At 43.3% G+C, this 15,075-nt stretch overlaps 1 protein-coding gene across 1 annotated transcript; it reads left to right on the forward strand.

Annotated features, from left to right (window-relative positions):
- Positions 1–449: 449 nt before the first annotated feature.
- Positions 450–6,504, forward strand: ddx54 (DEAD (Asp-Glu-Ala-Asp) box polypeptide 54). Its single transcript, XM_079289238.1, has 20 exons — positions 450–708; positions 1,175–1,301; positions 1,407–1,477; positions 1,565–1,753; positions 1,855–1,904; positions 2,012–2,053; positions 2,148–2,243; positions 2,357–2,478; positions 2,566–2,627; positions 2,901–3,032; positions 3,143–3,353; positions 3,462–3,593; positions 3,700–3,921; positions 4,015–4,088; positions 4,192–4,401; positions 4,671–4,819; positions 4,935–5,048; positions 5,154–5,264; positions 5,364–5,515; positions 5,684–6,504. Exons 1-20 carry the CDS (start codon positions 589–591, stop codon positions 5,959–5,961), a joined length of 2,664 nt encoding a protein of 887 aa, XP_079145364.1. The 5' UTR covers positions 450–588; the 3' UTR covers positions 5,962–6,504.
- The last annotated feature ends 8,571 nt before the right edge of the window (positions 6,505–15,075 follow it).

Below are 15,075 nucleotides of genomic sequence, written 5' to 3' on the forward strand. Positions count from 1 at the left end.
TCGAGCAATAGCATGGCAATGCTCTGACTTTTTCCCTTTTCTATGTAGCCTAAGGAAAATATACATAAGATATATATGACCACAGGTCAAAAAACAAGCTTTGATCATTTTTTTCAGACAGATACAATTAAATAAAATTACTTTTGCAAAATGCACAACCTAGTGACCTTAATATGAGTGTGCAGGATGGTATTACACGAGATATTGTTACATCAGAAACTATGTTAAGATAATATTAATTACACAACTTACAATATATTGGCCGCAGAGTGCGTGGAGATAAAGTAAGTAAGTGAGTAAAATATGCATGATTATCGATGTGATACAGGCTACTGATTGGACCTCTATCTGGAGTCACACGCTCCGGAGCAGTAGATGGCGATGTGGAGTTTCAAGCGACGTCACACAGAACGGAAGAAGGAGCCGAAAAAACGGAAGACGAAGAAGAAGCTTGCACGTGTATCCAACATGTCTGCCTACCGTGTTTAGATGCCATGAGCTGTGTTGGCGAGTATTTGCTACTTTGACGCCGCTTTGTTCCGCAGACCGTACAGTTAAAGTTACCGAAGAGAGCACTAAAGCCTCAGGATGGCGCAGAGGAAGAAGAAGCTGACGAAGAAGAGGAGATACACGGGAAACAGAGAGCACGAGGTCGACTCTGACAGTGGAGACGTTCGGCTGGCTGCTGAAATTAAGGACGATGATTCCGTAAGGAACAATATTTTAAGATAACTCGCGATGCAGTTGCCCGCTGAAGCATTTGATAAAATTACATGTTTTAAGCAGCGCGTGACACCTAAATAGCGTGTATATACCCATCCACACGTACGTCATCAAACGTATTGAACAATACTTTGATGTTATGTAAACATACCATTGATTTTCATACTAATTCTTTTCTTACCCCATGATGCATTTGGGCATAAACTGTTCAGTGAAGGAGACATCACGCGTCCAGCAGTTAGAACTTTTTATGTGAACAATGTTTGTGTTTTACAATTAAATTATCCGATCTTGTCAGAATTATCATGGGGAACATGTGCACTCCTATTTGAAGAAACATGTTTCAATCGCAGAATTCAGCAAAATGCCTTGATACAATAACTATTTTTCTGGGGTACCTCTGTCATGTTGTTAAGACACCGTTGCTGTGTTTTGTTATTGGTTTCCACAGCCAGGGAAGAAACTCATGCGGTTCCCGGCCACATCCGACTGCCTGTCAGATGTGGAGCCCGACACCCGGCTGCTGGTCAGAGCCCAGAACAAGAAGAAAAAGAAGTCTGGAGGCTTTCAGTCCATGGGTAAGAGGAGTGTACAGATTCCACTGGTTGAACATCTACTTTCAGTAAAGTCTGATTTGTTTCCCCAGAGGCAGTCATATTTATCTACAATGTGTATGATTTCAGGTCTCAGTTACCCTGTGTATAAAGGCGTCATGAAGAAGGGTTACAAAGTCCCTACTCCCATCCAAAGAAGGGTAAGTCAGTGGCACTAAAGAATCCCTTAATCGAACATCTGGGACAGCACGATATTTCATTCAAAATCCTTCTCTTCACCACTTCAGACTATCCCAGTGATTTTGGACGGCAAGGATATGGTCGCCATGGCCAGGACTGGCAGTGGCAAGACGGCTGCCTTCCTGGTGCCAATGTTTGAAAAGTTAAAAGTGCCTCAAGCCCAAACGGGAGCCAGGGCCCTTATCCTGACCCCCACCAGAGAGTTGGCCCTGCAGACCATGAAGTTCACAAAAGAGGTCAGATGAACAGACTGATAAGTGTTTACTGTTGTTTATACAGTCCCTGTGATTTAGTAATGTCCCTGACTTCTCGCTGTCACTTTATTTTGGTATTGTAGTTGGGAAGATTCACCGGCCTCAGGATTGCCTTGATCCTTGGTGGAGACAGGTTGGTGTTCTCTCGATATTTGTTTTCTGTTGTACTCTGAGATCTGTGCCATTGTTCTTTTTAAACTGTTTCTAATTAAATGTAAATGTCTCTAATTCTTTTCCCAGAATGGATGATCAGTTTGCCGCTCTTCATGAAAACCCCGACATGTGAGTGTCTTGTTGTACCACTAACTCATAATGTCGACTCTCCCCAGCCGTGTACTGTAAGTTTTAATCCTGATCGCTGCTCTTTCCCCCTTAGAATCATCGGTACCCCCGGTCGTCTCATGCATGTTATCAAGGAGATGAACCTGAAGCTGCATGGTGTGGAATACGTGGTGTTTGATGAGGCCGACAGGTGAGAAGTGGAATTGTTTAAAGGTGTCATGTTTTCAATTCACAGCTTAGATTCACACTTGCACGCATGAATGTGTGAACGGGTCTGTTTTTTTTCCTTCCTCCTCCTCTCAGGTTGTTCGAAATGGGTTTCGCCGAGCAGCTTCAGGAGATCATCCGGAGGCTTCCAGACAGCAGACAGACTCTGCTGTTCTCTGCCACTCTGCCCAAGCTGCTGGTGGAGTTTGCCAGAGCTGGTGAGATCACGAATCACTTCTGTTTTACATGCATGCATCGAGATTGAAGATCATCACCGTAACCATCTTCTTTTTAATTATTTCCAGGGCTGACTGAACCAGTGTTGATTCGTTTAGATGTGGATTCTAAACTCAGCGACCAGATTAAGGTAAAGAAAAACAGAGTTAATTAAACACTAAAGGGTTGGTAGACTTGGTCCTCTCGTTGAAACCACGGTTTAAAGAGGGGAAACAAGTTTTACAAATTAGTGATGTGCTCAATAATAATTTATATTTGACATGTTACTGCTGAAATGGGATGTAACTTCCATCCGAGACCTTGTGATAAAATAGTTAATCATTTAAATAACTATGACGGATAAAGGTGCATGTTGTATCTGTCTATCCTGTACAAAATTTCAATTTCTTCCGTCTTCCCTCAGCTGTCATTTTTCCATCTGCGCATGGATGACAAGCAGGCGCTGCTGCTTCATCTGCTGAGGAACATAGTGAAGCCTCAGGAGCAGACGGTGGTGTTTGTAGCCACTAAACACCACGTAGAGTACGTCAAGGAGGTAAGATACAAACCCCAGTGACCCCACACACATTCTCAGTAAGCGCATGTGAAAGTTTCCTCATATTTAAGAAAACATCACCTTTTTGATGTTGGTGTTTTCATGTCCAGCTGCTGACTTTAGAAGGAATCGAGTGTGCCTACATCTACAGCGCCCTCGATCAGACTGCCAGAAAGATCAACATAGGGAAATTTGTGCATCGGAAAGCCATGGTGCTAATTGTGACGGACGTTGCTGCTCGTGGTATCGACATCCCCATGCTGGACAACGTCATCAACTACAACTTCCCCTCCAAGCCCAAGCTCTTCTTGCACAGAGTTGGTAAGCGGCTCGCACGAAGAATCTTGTTCTCGATCAGGGGAAGAAGTGATGAGCATGATGTGATCCATTTTATTTTGGCCATTGTCATCACCTGTCTTTCCCCATCAGGCCGTGTGGGACGTGCTGGACGCAGTGGCAAAACCTACAGTCTGATTTGTCCAGATGAGATGCCGTTTGTCTATGACCTTCACCTCTTCCTTGGAAGGCCGGTTGTGTTTGCCACACCTGAACACACACCAGGTAGGCGTTGCGGATTCGCCTGCCAGGACTTCAATTGACGAGTATCCTCTTGGATTGATTAGTTGTCATAATCTTTGGCTCTCTGCTGCTCGTCCCCTCCTCCCAGATTTAGAGGGTGTGTTCGGTCGGGTCCCTCAGAGTATCCTGGATGACGAAAGTTCTCATTTGTTCACGGTTCACGAGAACTCCCTGGACCTGCAAAACATGCACCACGTCTCCGAGAATGCCTACAAGCAGTATCTCAAGTCTCGCCCGAGCCCCTCACCCGAGTCCTTCAGACGGGTCAAAAACACAGATCTGTCCAGCATGGCCGTCCATCCACTACTAGGTGATTTTTGGAGGAGGATGTCTGATGAAGAGAACGGTGATGATGGTGCTCAGGCAGTAGTTTGTAACAACCTTTTGATTGATCTTGTTTCAGGGTCTGGTTTGGAGAAACTGGAACTGGAGCGCCTTCACATAGTCGATGCCATCAAAGGCTACAAATCCAAAGCGGTGCGTTCCAGTCGATGAAAATGTAGACGTCTCATAGTGCAGAAAAATGTCCTGCTGACCCGTGACTGCACATTAAATTGTTCTCCTTTTTGTCTTCACGTAGACCATCTTTGAAATCAACTCCTGCCGTAAGACGCAGGCCGGTGAGGTCATGCGGGCCAAGCGCTCCAAGGACAAGCGGCTGGTGGACAAATTCAGTAAACAGAGAGTCAGCCTGGCTGCAGAAAGCCGGCTGCACCAGCCTGTCAAACCCACCGCCGCCACTGACGATGATACACACAACACGGGCGAAAACGAGGATGACGATATGAAGGCAAGAAACACTCGTGCCTCTGTGGTGTTATGATTTGAAACCAAGCAGCTACAACCCGTCTCTTGAGCCCAAAGATATTCAGTTTATCGTCTATTATTACAAAGAGAAGCAGCAAACGCATTAACCATTCAAAACCATTTGCTGCTGATCAACTCATTAGAGTAATCAATACAGCTCTAAAATTAATTATTGTGGCAAATCCTCATTTTGTACACGGCACTAAAAATGCCAGCCAATGTTTAACGTGTAATTCGTCATGTGTCCACCAGGGGGTGTTCACTGCCGTAGGAGGTGGAAAAAAGAGAAGCCTGCAGGAATATGGGGAAGAAGGACAACAGAACAAGAGAAGCAGACCGTCGGGCAAAGATGAGGAGTTTTACATCCCCTACAGACCTAAAGACTTCGACTCTGAGAGAGGGTAAGACGTTAAACATTCACATTTTTTTCAAGGTGAAAAAAAAAAGACATCAACCTTGGTACACAATGTGATAACGTGTGTGATAACCTGTGACACGTGGTCCGTGTGGCTTTAGGTTAAGTCTCGGCGGAGAGGGCACTGCCTTTGAACAGCAGGCCTCCTCAGCTGTCCTGGACCTGATGGGAGATGAGGGAAACAAGTTAAACCAGCACAAGAGCATCATGAAATGGTGAAAATTCAATCTTAATCTACTTCTCTCCTCCTCTTTCTGACCCCTCATGCTTCCGATTCTGCCATGTATGACCATAATGCAGTGTTTTTCTGTCATTTGTAGGGATCGTAAAAAGAAACGCTTTGTGAGAGATGCAGGAAAGGAGGACCAGAAGAAGAGGCTCAGACTAGATGGTGGACAGGTCATCGAGAACAAGAAGAACAAGAAGAACTTGTATCCTCTTTGTGTGCTTGTTTACTATTACGGTTCCCTCTCACTCTGACAGTATTTATCTGTGTTGTTGAGATGTTGTATCCCTTAACCACACGTCAGTTACGATGAGTGGAAGAAAAAATACAGGGTCGATGATGGAGGATCTGGCTCAGATGGAGAAGAAGGAGGAAGAGGACGAGGAAGAGGTGGAAGAGGTGGAAGAGGAGGAAGAGGTGGAAGAGGAGTACAAGGAGCCGGGGGGCCAGGAGGAGGTAGGAGCACAACTGTAGTCTTAACTTGAACAGTTTAGAACGGATCCCTTACATCTGAGGGACCGAAAAAAGTAATAATTCTTAAAATTGACTGACTAAATCAAAGTTTACTCGTAGGTAAAATGATCTGATGCATCCCTGAAATATGATGTATTATCCGTCTCCCAGGTCGCGGTCGAGGCCGTGGTCGCGGCCGTGGCAGCAATCCCAACTTCCAGAGCCCTGTAGGACAGCAGCAGGCGCCCGGTGGCCTCAAAGTGCGCTCGGAGCTGAAGTCGAGGGAGCAAATCCTGAAGCAGCGCAAGAAAGAGGAGAAGCACCAGTTCCTGCAGGGCGGCGGCATGAGGAACCGCCGAACCAAAAACAAAAAGTGGCTCGGAGAAGTTAAGAAGTCCGGTTTTGGACGGGGTGATTCAAAGAAGGGCAAGATGAGGAAGAAACTCTGAGGAGGACACAGGGGGAGAACTATCGCAGAGGGACGATGGCGGGACGGACGGAGGGCGCCGTGAGGGGACTGGATGATGGATACCATTATCCTCCCACAACACCTTCAATAAATATTGATTATGGATAAAAGAGTTGAGGAAAGCATTTCTACACCGTAGAGATGAACTGCTGAGCTCTAGATCTGTGTCGGCAGATTGTTTTTGAGTACTCAGATATTTCTATACACGTAATGAACTGTTGGCAAAATATAGATGTGATTAAGATAATATTCTGTGTCTTCTTCAATTGCAGTCAGTTGCATGTTGATACGACAAACAAAAGTGTTTTTTAATGTGAATTACCCACATATATACATTTTCAGTCCTGAAGCTGAGGGACTGGTAAGTGTCCCCGATGTGCATATCTGCATTAGATATTGGTTCTGGTCCATAACTTTTAAAAAAAGCGGGGAATGTCTTTAAGAAGTGTGGCTCTGGCTACATATGGTATGACAATAAGGCTCCATTAAACAGGGTTCTAGTATCAGGGGAACCGTGGTCTGACTTTCTCTATCGGGACTTCTTTTGTGCGTTTAGTTGCTGTTTGAATGAAAGCCCAGTTGGGGAAACCACAGGCTGTGAAAGATGTTTGATGTGACTTTGTTCCCTGGCGTCGGCCTTCGTATTTGTTGCTGTGTCGTTCCTTCCTGCTGGTGTGAAAGTCTGGATTGCTCCCAGTTTCTGCCTCAGTGGATGATGTGAATGAAAAATGAGGTACGAACCTTAAAACTGAGCGCTACGGTCCAAAAAGTTCAGCTTCTCATAATTCATCTCCTTTGGTGTTGTTATCCACCAAATGATGTGTTCAGTGAAAGAGCTGAAACCACTGGTTCTGTTATTTTCTAGGTTTGCTGCTAATGAGTACGTAGTTGGAAATAGCACAGCATCTTCATACGGTACGATGCTGCGCTCTTTTGGTGGAAAACTAGCACTGCAAGTGTATCGGAGCGTCGCAGAAGACTGCTGTGTTCCACTGTTGACTCGCCACCGCTCATGTGAGTCATGTTGCAATATACCACGAGAAGAAAAGGCGATATTAGTGTTCAGATTTAGTTTGGATGCTTAATCAATACAATACAGGTGTCAATTACAACTGATGATTAGAATTATAACTATATTTAACTGGAGTATTGATGGATAAATATCTAAGATTCAAATGTGTATTCAAATTACTGTAATGGATTACTTCTAGTACAAATAACCACTGATTTATCTTGCTATTAAACTGTATTTAAAATGATAATCTTTGGGATTGTGTTCTACGATATCGTGAACTAGAGTTTGATCTGTTGATATTGGCCCGGTAGCTTTACATCTGATCATCACATCCGACTGTGTTTTTTCTGGCCACATGTCAAATGATCGTGTCATTTATTTCCTGCAGGAGATGCAACAGTCGATCATCCGGCGAAGGAGTATTCTCTCATTTCTTCAGCTGCTGGGAAGGTGCAAAACATGACCACATGCACAGCAGCCTCGGACTAAAGAGCAGCACTGTACCAATGAGAGAGGGAGACGAGCTCGCGCCATCTGGATGTGGTTACAGTGCTCGCTGTGTTTCTGGATGATATGCGTACATGCCATCATAGGTTATTCATGGCTGCACTGAATCAAGGGCTGAGATTTGTGCCTTCCAGTCATCTGCGTGAATGCTGCTAAAGATGGAAGAAAGTGGGTGGTAGGTGGATAATGTACTTGGTTCCCAACACAGCAGGGTAGTCATGGAGATTGTCACAGGACACACCGTCGTGTTTCACAGCGGGGCGATCTTCCAAATGCACCAGTTGCTCTGTCGAGGGGATAAAAGCAAGTTCACCTTCAGGTTGCTGTAGTTTGTGAAGCCTCAGCTGTATCAATATTGTGTGAAGGAAATATAAAGTGAGATTATTCATACATTTGCACAACTTTCTGGGACTAATAGTAATGTTTTACATTATATTCATAAATATAGAGGAAATAAAATAAAGCATTTTGCAGTGTGCAAGCCAGCATGCTTTTCTCCCTATTCTGACCCACAATGCTTTGGTCAGCAGATATATCTATATATGAGCAAAAAGGTCAAAGTTCAAGGTGCCATGTTATGAGGGCGTAGTATGTCCCAATTGAATGCATTCTGCATGCAACAGTATGCACTTTGTAACATGAGTAAAGAGAAAAAGTTTGCAATTTGGAAACCAGTTTGAATCTCAGTCGAGCATGTCTGCAGACCGAGGCTCGTTGGCTGCAGTTCACTGTTGTCGGATGTAGCCTGCAAGCTACATGGATGCAACCCAACCTTCGTCACTTCCCCAGAGCCAAGAGCAGGAGGCCTACAGGAACAGCGCCATTCTGCCATTGCAACCAAAATGCTGTAAGTTTTTGCCTTATTCATTTACAATACGAATAATGTTGAGGCTGGCAAAATAACTGCAAACGGCACCTTGCTGTGTTGAGCGCCTTGTGTGTGTGGAGGCAATCCCGGCCTAAGACTGACTCAAAGCTGTGCTCTGAATCCAGTTTATGGTTCGTTAAATAGTAAAACCCTGCTGGTTTCCCCCCATGAACCAGAGTGTATTTCACTGGTTTATGAGTAGCAGCGATTTGGGTTTGCAACACGAATATATCAAGACAGGTGTATTGCTGAGGACCCAAAGAAGCGCAGTGTCGAGTGTAAAGCTGTTTCCAGCATTCGGCCCGTTCTGAACAGGCATTTGTTTCAACTGACTGATGAAACTCACACCTGAGCAAACCATGGGCTGGCTATAAAGAGCTCTTTGTGGAGAGCAGCATCCAGAATGGACATTAGTACTGTCTGTCTGTCTGGGACCAGAACAAATGATGTTGCCTACGATATCAGTTAATCCTCAGGCAGGGATACTGAGCTCCAGCCATGCCTTCACCTCATATCCTGTCCTCTGTGAAACCAGTCCTTTACCCCTCCTTGTCTATCTGATGGCCCCTCTCCCCGCCCCAGCGCTGTATGGTGCTACAGCAGCTCTCCAGTCATCAGGAACAGCAGCTTTATCTTTGTTTAGGGTTCCCAGGACTGACACAGCATCCACTTGAGATATGCTGAAGAGCCTGAGCTTTAGAGTACTGCTGCTCTCAGAACAGTGGCATATAAATGCTCGGCAGTAGTTACAGCTGTGTTTAGCTGACATTGTCTGACCATTGTCCACAATTTGACATGACAGAATTTCTTTTTTTAATATATGGGAACACCACACTTTTTAGTTGGTTAATTACATATCTGGTTTTGTCAATCAACTCATACAAATCAATGTCAGACAAAAGATCTGCACACGGCACTGAGAGCTTTCAGTGAATTGAATTCAACGGAACAATGTTTCTAACAAAGATCATCATCACTCCAGTAGTAGTGAACTACTCTGACTCAAAAACCCTCCTTACCCAGTAACTCTGTGTTGCCTTCTAGATATCTATGAACAGCGTGTTGAGAATTTCTTTCCCATAATTATCTCATTAATCTTAATCCTCCATCAAAGCAATTATCTGTTTGCAGATATGCGAGTGTGCTGTGTCTGTTTTTTCCTGTCCCGAGCAGCCGTCCCTGCAGTCTGGCTCTCTCCTCCGATGATAAGATTGCTGCCCTTTTCTCAGGCTATCGCTTACGAGGCTAAAGGCCACTTGAGGAATGACAGGGCCAACATGACTGACATTAGCCGCTCTCGCCTCAATTGCAATTTCATTCTCCTGTGTAGAAAACGGCTGACAACTCATTAACGAATGTCTTTAATGGGACTTTTTTATTTTTTTCAAAGAAGGGCATCCATTGCTGCCCTCTCGGACTGGGCGGAGCTGAGATGTTGTTAGTCTCAACTGCTGGTTAGCTCGGTTTATTGTGAAATTGTAATTAGAGTGCTGTGGCTTTGTTTTGGACAACAGGCAGCTCATGAAGATGTTCGGAACAACCTAACATGCAGACGCTTTAAGGGAACCTTAAATTAGCTTGATCGTAAGGGGAAAGCTGTTGTCACTAGAACTCTTTCTCGGGGCCAGAAACGTCCCTAATTAGAGATAGAAACGTCTGTTGGGGTTGCGTTGGCTGCAGGCCATTTACAGAACGTTGAATCAGAACCACATTGGGAAAATGATCACACAGATCTGAATCCCTTTGAAAACCCGAAACATTTCTGTGATGAAGTGTGACAAGCTGAAGTTCAGGAATGGCACTAGCAGTTAACACGGTGAATAAAAATACACTTTTTGAGACATGATCTACTAGTAATCTTTTTTCTAATATTTAGTTACTCTTGCAGTACACCAAACTGTGTATTTACCAAACCCCTCTCTTGTTAAAAACCTTCCTGGTACTTTTCAATGATTGCTGGGAACCTCCCGACCTGCAGCGTTCACCCAACCCGGTTAACGAACAAGCCACATGCGCTTGACTTTTAGTGACCTTTCTCATTTGTAATCATTGTTTGGGGATGTTCAGTCACAATACTTTTAATATGTCGGTGACTTCCTGTGGGTTTGAAAGTGTCACGGGCAATTTAAGATCATTTAAGATGTACAGATGTACCACATAAATATTCAGCTGTCTCATTATAATCCCCCTTACTAAATGTTTCAAGGATCCAATCTTTCTGATTAAGCCGGAAAAAACCCCAAACCCCCACCACCTGCCAATTTTAAATGTAAAGAACATCTTTCAATGCCAGAGAGCTGTGTCTCTGTTATGATCTGTTGCTGCTGTCAAGCTGTAAATCTGGATGCACCCTCCGAGAAAGGAAAGGCTTTTCAGCGGGGACTGTTACGTCTAAAGCAAGCTGCGAGACGGTGTTTCCGCTGCTTGCCTTTGTGCCATGAAAATGAAATAGAGTCAGCACGCAAAGGCCTCTTTTCTTTCTGTTTTGCACCTCTTTTTCTTTTTTTATCGCCCTCAGCATCTTCCCACATTTTCCATACTTTGTGTCATTGGGACCGCAAACCCTGAAAATAACGGTTGCTGGCTTTATTGTGTGTATTCTAAAGTGGAAAAATGGCACATGAACGTATCTGTGGTGAAGTCGATTAAATGTACAACCGAAGGGCAGAGTTAAAACAAGTCTCATGAAAGTTTAACGTTTTGATTCTGCAGGTCTACCTAAAATATTGCCAACCTTTCTCCAATCAATACAATGAATGCACAAAGCTAACATTCAATGTGAGGATTTGTTTTGGAATGACATTACAAGAGAGACGACTGTGTGTTTTGCTGTTAGGGGGGGAAACATGTTGGCATGGAGCCACATTGGATCAGGAGAGGGTTATTTTTGGGGATGCTCAGGTGCCTGGGGCCCCGTCAGAAAGCCCATATAAAGAGGTCCTCTCCGGGTGGGTGGAAAGTGGGTTATCAGCTTCAGTGTCGCTCCTCGATGGGGCCAACTCGTTTGCATCTAGTCAACACCTTCCGCCCCTCTCTGGCCCTGATCCTAAAGCGACCCCGTGGCCTTACCGAGCACTTTGAATGCATCTCCTTCCTCCACATTTCCTCTTGCACTCCACCCCCCCTGAAACCAATCAATTCTATTTCACACTAAATGCTTTTATTTATCCACAACACTCTCTTTCCAACCCTTTCCAAGCCCTATCTATCGGCCCTTTCTCATCTGTTTTACATTGTTGATGAAGGGGAAGAGCAGAGGTGTGTTCTGCTTTAACCATGTTGTGACAGTACCTTGGGGTTAATGGGATTTCAGTGTAAAGCTGAGTTAAAATCACTGTACTTAAAAAGATATGCACATCCAGTGCAAGTGTGATTTTGTAGACTGTCAAACTTCTGATAAAACACAACAGCAATCAGTGTTGGTTCATACATTTGCACGATACAGCAGGGACAGTGTCATACCAAAAAAACCTCCCGTATGTATTTGTCCTTTATAGTTAGATTCATTGAAGCAATGCCAGTGCGTCCTAATCTGGGTTGTAACATTTTGTCTGATATTGTACAAGACTGTTGAAAAATGTTATTACCACATTTTTCCGTTCTTCCTTCTCTAACCGTCTCTCCTTTCCTTGTCTGAGGAATGTTTTCCCGACTCTCTTTTCACCCTCTGTGAGCGCTCTGTCTCTCTGTGGTTACACACTTCATTTGTCTTCACCAGGATCAGAGAAACACCAAAAATCTAAATAATCACTGGACACTGAAGTAGCAGAACGCTTAAGACAAACGGTGGGTAACAAGATGACAAAACTTGTTAAGACAGAGCTCTGGAGAAGCTGGCCACTCTAACGAAATATGTTATTCCTCATTAGTCATATTTAACCATGTATTTCAGGATGCTTTTAAAAACTGAAGCTCATTTTATGATTTCTTTCATATCAATATTTTTCTTTGACATTGTAAAGCTTTAGAACGTTTCAATTATTCATTTGTTGGCAAAAAAAATGTATGTGGTTCATTTTTATTGTATTGACAGTGACAAACAAAATTTAATAACACAAGTAAAATGCCTTAATCATGAACATTTCCATTGCTTTGATTTTGAATATTATAATCAACTTGTCAAATTTACTAAAAAGGTAAAACAAAAGGAGTCTATATATTCCATTATACGAGCCTATATATGAAAATAGCTTTAATCATCTTATTTCCTCCAGCTGATAAAAGCCTTTGATGCATAACTGTGGCCACAAAATCCAATATTATCTATTTAATATTGAATAAAACTTTATGCCTTGCTTTACTGTCATGTAAGGTTTTACGTATGTTCTGTCTATATTTTTTATACATCATCATTTCTCTTTAAATGACTTTTCTTGAAAATCTTACTGCGTCAACCCAGAGAAAAGCCATCTAACTTAACTTACCCACCAAAAGATGGCGCTACAGCCATTGTCCCAGGTCAGACCGAGAAGACTGGAAACCGGTGGGCTTCTCTGGGCCTCTCGGCGAGGTCTGACTTCTGGATGTATGTGAGTGATCGTGGTGTCAGGGTCGTCAAACTGGACAGTGTGGAAAAGTTTGTGTTGGGAGCCATTCATCAGTGGTCACTCAAAGTCAACACTATGCAGCAGTATTTCAGTAATATTGTAGGGTTGAGTGGAGGAGTCCCTTAAAGCCTAATATATATATATATATATATATATATATATATATATATATATATATATATATATATATAGTTACATTGACTTGGGGAGGGGAGGAGGAGTGCTGTAACCTTTTCCATAAGGAGAATTGAGGGTTTGTGATTGATTGACGACTATTTTCCCATCTCTCTTCCTCCCCCACCCCCTCCCACCAGACCCTGGATGGCACGCAAGGCCCTGACCATCGCCACAGCATGGCGCGACGAGGGGGTACAGAGTTTGTGTGTGTGTATGTGTGTGCATGTTGTGTGCTTCAGCCCCTTTTTTGGAGGGCCGAGACCCCGGATATGTTGTGGAAGTGTGTAGTGGACAGGGGCCAGACGGGATGTGACCTCCTGGAGGAAGCTCTGCCGGCCCTATAGGCCAAGTAGCTATCAATCAACACCCTTTGTCCCGCCCCCAAACGATCACTTCAAACGCACAGGAGGATTAGACCCATGGCCGGCTCTTTTTATTGATCTTTTATATAAATTAGCAAATTATAATCGCATCACTCATGGTCAAGAAGACTACCGATCGAGTGTGAATGAACGGAACCAAAGAAATGTACCGATAAGCAACTCGCTATTTTCACTATTCTTTCACTGATAGAAAACCGTGACAGTTCGTTTTTCACGTTGGATAAAATATGTTTGATTTGCTGCAGAAAATGAGTATTTTTGCTGGGTTGCTGTGATGAATTCAGAAATCTATCGATCCACCAGCAATCACCGTTGCTGTTTAATTACAGAATGTGACCTAGATCTGTACCAGTCACTTGTAATTGCCGGACGTGATTATTAATTGGTCTTTTGGACCCCACTGTAATTTAGCAGGGCCACTTTCATTACTCCCAATCCATGGTAACAGCAGATCAAAGCTCCGGGTTGATTCTCCTCCTCTGCATGCTGTCCGGGGTCGAACCTGCACTTCGGACAAATAGCCAACAGGTCAGGAACTCAGTTCCGCTGAGGCTAGAGGCCAAGGGCCCGGGACTGACCCGACACCGATGCCACTGTGAACTGTGTCTTATGTGTCTTTCAGTTTGAGACAAAGTAGATCTTTTGTTCCTTGGCGGCGTAGAGGTGGTTGCTTTGGTGATGATAACGATGAGACGATGGACTTATAATGACTCGAGTGTTCATTGTCTGCATTGTCAGTAACCAATGCTGTGATAATCATATCTTTGTTAAAGTTGACAATAACGGTGCTTAATGCTGCAAAATGTTGCCATGGGTCAGTTTTTCCTCTATTGTGGCGACAACAACAAACATCTGGAAGTAATGGAAAGTTCATTCCAAGTTTGCTACAACACTAATTTGCACGTGTTGCTGTGGAAGAAAAAAAATGGTTTCCTAAAGTAGAGCAAATAACCAGTTTACTTATTGTAATTACACTTTTGTTGCACATATGATTTTTATTTATATCCTGACCTCCTTTTAACTACCCGCCCATTTAATTCTGTCTTTAAACAGAGAAATAGGCTGTTATACGTGTGTATATATATGTATATATATGTATATATATATGTATGTATATATATATATATATATATATATATATATACATACATACATACACACACACATATATATATATATATATATATATATATATATATATATATATATATATATATATATATATATATATATATATATATATATATGAATATGAGAAAAACACTCTTCATCCCCACTCATTTGGTATTTTTGCACAAGAGGATATCAGTGAAAAGCTCACTGGCCTAACAGGCTAAATGTTGGGGAAGAGGACAGCAGTTAATAGACATATGAACGTCTTAGTGTTGTCCGTGTCTGGGGAAAAAAGTGGCAAAGGTGCTAATTAACAGAGCTGTCAGTGGTTCCTTGAAGTGAAGTGAACTTGCCGATAAGCCGAGTGGCTGGTGGAGGGAAACTGATGAGGCCCCCAAGCCATCTGGACCTTGTTGTCCCAGAGAGCAGGGCTGTGGCCTATCGACAGTAAAGTATGCCGAATATATTCAGAAAATATCACCTG

Source organism: Melanostigma gelatinosum, assembly GCF_949748355.1.
Source record: "Melanostigma gelatinosum genome assembly, chromosome: 18".
Taxonomy (NCBI): domain Eukaryota; kingdom Metazoa; phylum Chordata; class Actinopteri; order Perciformes; family Zoarcidae; genus Melanostigma; species Melanostigma gelatinosum.

What these genes read in the sequence shown, in the direction of transcription:
- ddx54 (XM_079289238.1), top strand. Translation starts at nt 589, where the DNA reads ATGGCGCAGAGGAAGAAGAAGCTGACGAAGAAGAGGAGATACACGGGA. An exon ending in CTTCATGAAAACCCCGACAT is followed by an intron (nt 2,054 to 2,147) that starts GTGAGTGTCTTG and finishes TTTCCCCCTTAG; the next exon opens with AATCATCGGTACCCCCGGTC. An exon ending in GACTTCGACTCTGAGAGAGG is followed by an intron (nt 4,820 to 4,934) that starts GTAAGACGTTAA and finishes GTGTGGCTTTAG; the next exon opens with GTTAAGTCTCGGCGGAGAGG.